Source organism: Babylonia areolata, chromosome 1, assembly GCF_041734735.1.
Source record: "Babylonia areolata isolate BAREFJ2019XMU chromosome 1, ASM4173473v1, whole genome shotgun sequence".
Lineage (NCBI taxonomy): Eukaryota > Metazoa > Mollusca > Gastropoda > Neogastropoda > Buccinidae > Babylonia > Babylonia areolata.
In genome coordinates this window covers 54,417,438-54,419,937 of record NC_134876.1, presented here as the reverse complement: position 1 = coordinate 54,419,937, position 2,500 = coordinate 54,417,438, and the positions used below count along the sequence as shown (strand labels likewise).

The window sequence follows — 2,500 nt, the reverse complement described above, 5'->3', positions numbered from 1 at the left end:
TGTTGTTGTTGTGTTTTTGTTTTTGTTTTTGTTGTTTTTTTTGTTTGTTTGTGTGGGTTTTTTTTTAATTGTTTGTTCATTTGCCTCTTTTTCCTCCCCATGGAAGATGCGCCCTGACATCAAGAAAGACGTGTTCCATCTCAACTGGGCGCCTGAATCTTTGCCTGCGGAAGAGGTGAGAACAAGAGGCCACATATTTTAAGCATTTCAGTTCCGTTTAGGGGTAATTGCATAACTGGGTGTCCAGCCACTCATTTGTGTACGCTTAACTCCCTTGCAAATGGCGACTGCCTTCATGAGTGTTCGAAGCAATTTCTCGGTAATTTTTTGCTCATTTCTGATGCTTTGTTTTTTTGCGTTTTATAAAGCAAAGACCTGTTGAACATGTCAGCATGAATGGCACAACAGAAGAGGTGGCAAGAGTTTGTTTGATTTTCTGCACAACGTCGACAATAGCAACAATGAAAACGTGATAGAAAAACGAAAGCAATGTTGTCGTTGATCAACTGAAGCGATTCGGGTCATCTGATGATGATGACATGCCACAAAGTACACCAGTAAGAAGGGGGCGGGGTAGTGTCAGAAGTGGGTTTTGAAAAATAACAACAACTATATTTTAGCTTGGAACCTTCATTTTGGGTTTTCATCTACTATGGAACCATCCAGATGAAAGCTTCAAGCCGAGATATTGTTTGCAGTGAGTTTTTGTGATGTAATATTGTGCGATGGTGTTTGTGGGTGTTTTGAGTGGGAGGGTGTGTATGCGTGTGTGTCGGCATGGGGAGCGAGGGGGGTATGTGAATGGTTATGTATAGTTTTTATGTTTTTTCTCCTACTTCTTCTTCGTTCGCGGGCTGTGACTCTAACGTTCACTCGTATGTACACGAGTGGGCTTTTACATATATGTCGTTTTTACCCCGCCATGTAGGCAGCAATACTCCGTTTTCGGTGATGTGTATGCTGGGTATGTTCTTGTTTCCATCACCCTGATCACGCTGACATGGATTACAGGATCTTTAAAGTGCGTATTTGATCTTGTGCGTGCGTATGCATACGAAGGGTTTCAGGCACAGGCAGGTCTGCACATATGTTGACCTGGGAGATCGGGGAAAAATCTCCACCCTTTACCCACCAGGCGCCGTTACCGAGATTCGAACCCTGGACCCTCAGATTGAAAGTTCAACGCTTTAACCAATCAGCTAATTCGCCCATCGTGTTTATGCTTTTAATCCAATACAACACACACTACCTGCATGACCCAGGCTATCGGGGACCTGCTGGAGTACCTGGACAGCAACCTGCTGACCCTGAACAGCCACCTGCTAAAGACCAACTTTGACCGCATCCTGGCCTCCATCTGGAAGGAGACCCTGGAAGAGTTCAACGAGGTCATGGAGACGGAGGAGATGGTCAGTGTGTGGACACTGCTCTGTGAATAAATTGGGGGGGGGGGGGGGGGGGGAGGGGAGGCGGATGGATGTTTTGTGTGTGTGTGTGTGTGTGTGTGTGTGTGTGTGAGTGAGTGAGTGAGTGCGTGTGTATGTGTGTGTGTGTGTGACTGTGCACGGGTGCGTATGAGTGTGTGTGTGTGTGTGAAGGGGGGCGTGTTGTTGGTATGTGTTTCGGCGGTGAGTATTATCGGTGTGTGTGTACGTGTGTCTGTGTTTGTGTGTGCGTCGGGTGGGCGGAGGTGGTGGGCGGGGGGTTGCCTATCTTTGTCTCTGCGTGAATATGAATGTGAGCGTGTGTATACATATTTGTGTGTATGTGTGTGTGGTGTGCATATTGCATATATATATAGAGAGAGAGAGAGAGAGAGAGAGAGAGGGCGGGGGGTGGCGCGTATATATGTGATCGGATACTCTAAATAGAGTCACACAATTACCAGCGTGAAAGGAACCAAACACGCTGCAGTTATGATCATGACGGTGTGTGGGGGGTTCCAGAGGCCTCCGTCGTTCTATCAGCGGATGTTTGACGCCCTCAGCCTTCTGGTGGACTTCTTCTACGCCAACGGCAAGGGTCTGGAGATGGACGACATTCTGGTGGATGAGTTTCAGGTTGGAAGATACAAACATTATATTTTTTTTTTTTAATTTAAAAAAAATTAAAAAATCATTAATTTGTCCGAGTTCCATGTTGTTGTTTTGTTTTGTTTTGTTTTGTTTTGTTTGTTTTTTTGTTTTTGTTTTTTGGGGGGGTTTTTTGTATGTCTTTTTTTTATTTTTTTTGTTTTGTTAGGTGTAGTAAGCCTCTCATTTCATAGATTATTTATGATATATGGATGCTTATATAACGCCTATCCTCGGTCGGAGACTAAGCTCTAAGCGCTTTACAAAACACGAGGTCATTAATTTTGCACAACAGGTAAACTACTCGGGTAGAGCCGACTGACGGCTGCCAGTAGGAGCTCATCATTCGTTTCCTGTCTCATTCAATCTAATTTCAGGCACACACACACACATACACATTCAGACAGCCATGTAACATGTTACGTGTG

General features: G+C 44.8%; 1 protein-coding gene across 1 annotated transcript in view; it reads left to right on the top strand.

The window, feature by feature from the left end:
• LOC143292699 (BAI1-associated protein 3-like) overlaps positions 1 to 2,500 on the top strand; it is a 297,052-nt gene that overhangs the window by 286,323 nt on the left and 8,229 nt on the right. Inside the window, 3 exon segments of the mRNA XM_076603214.1 lie at positions 107 to 175; positions 1,263 to 1,409; positions 1,947 to 2,060. Coding sequence (XP_076459329.1) covers positions 107 to 175; positions 1,263 to 1,409; positions 1,947 to 2,060 — 330 coding nt within the window.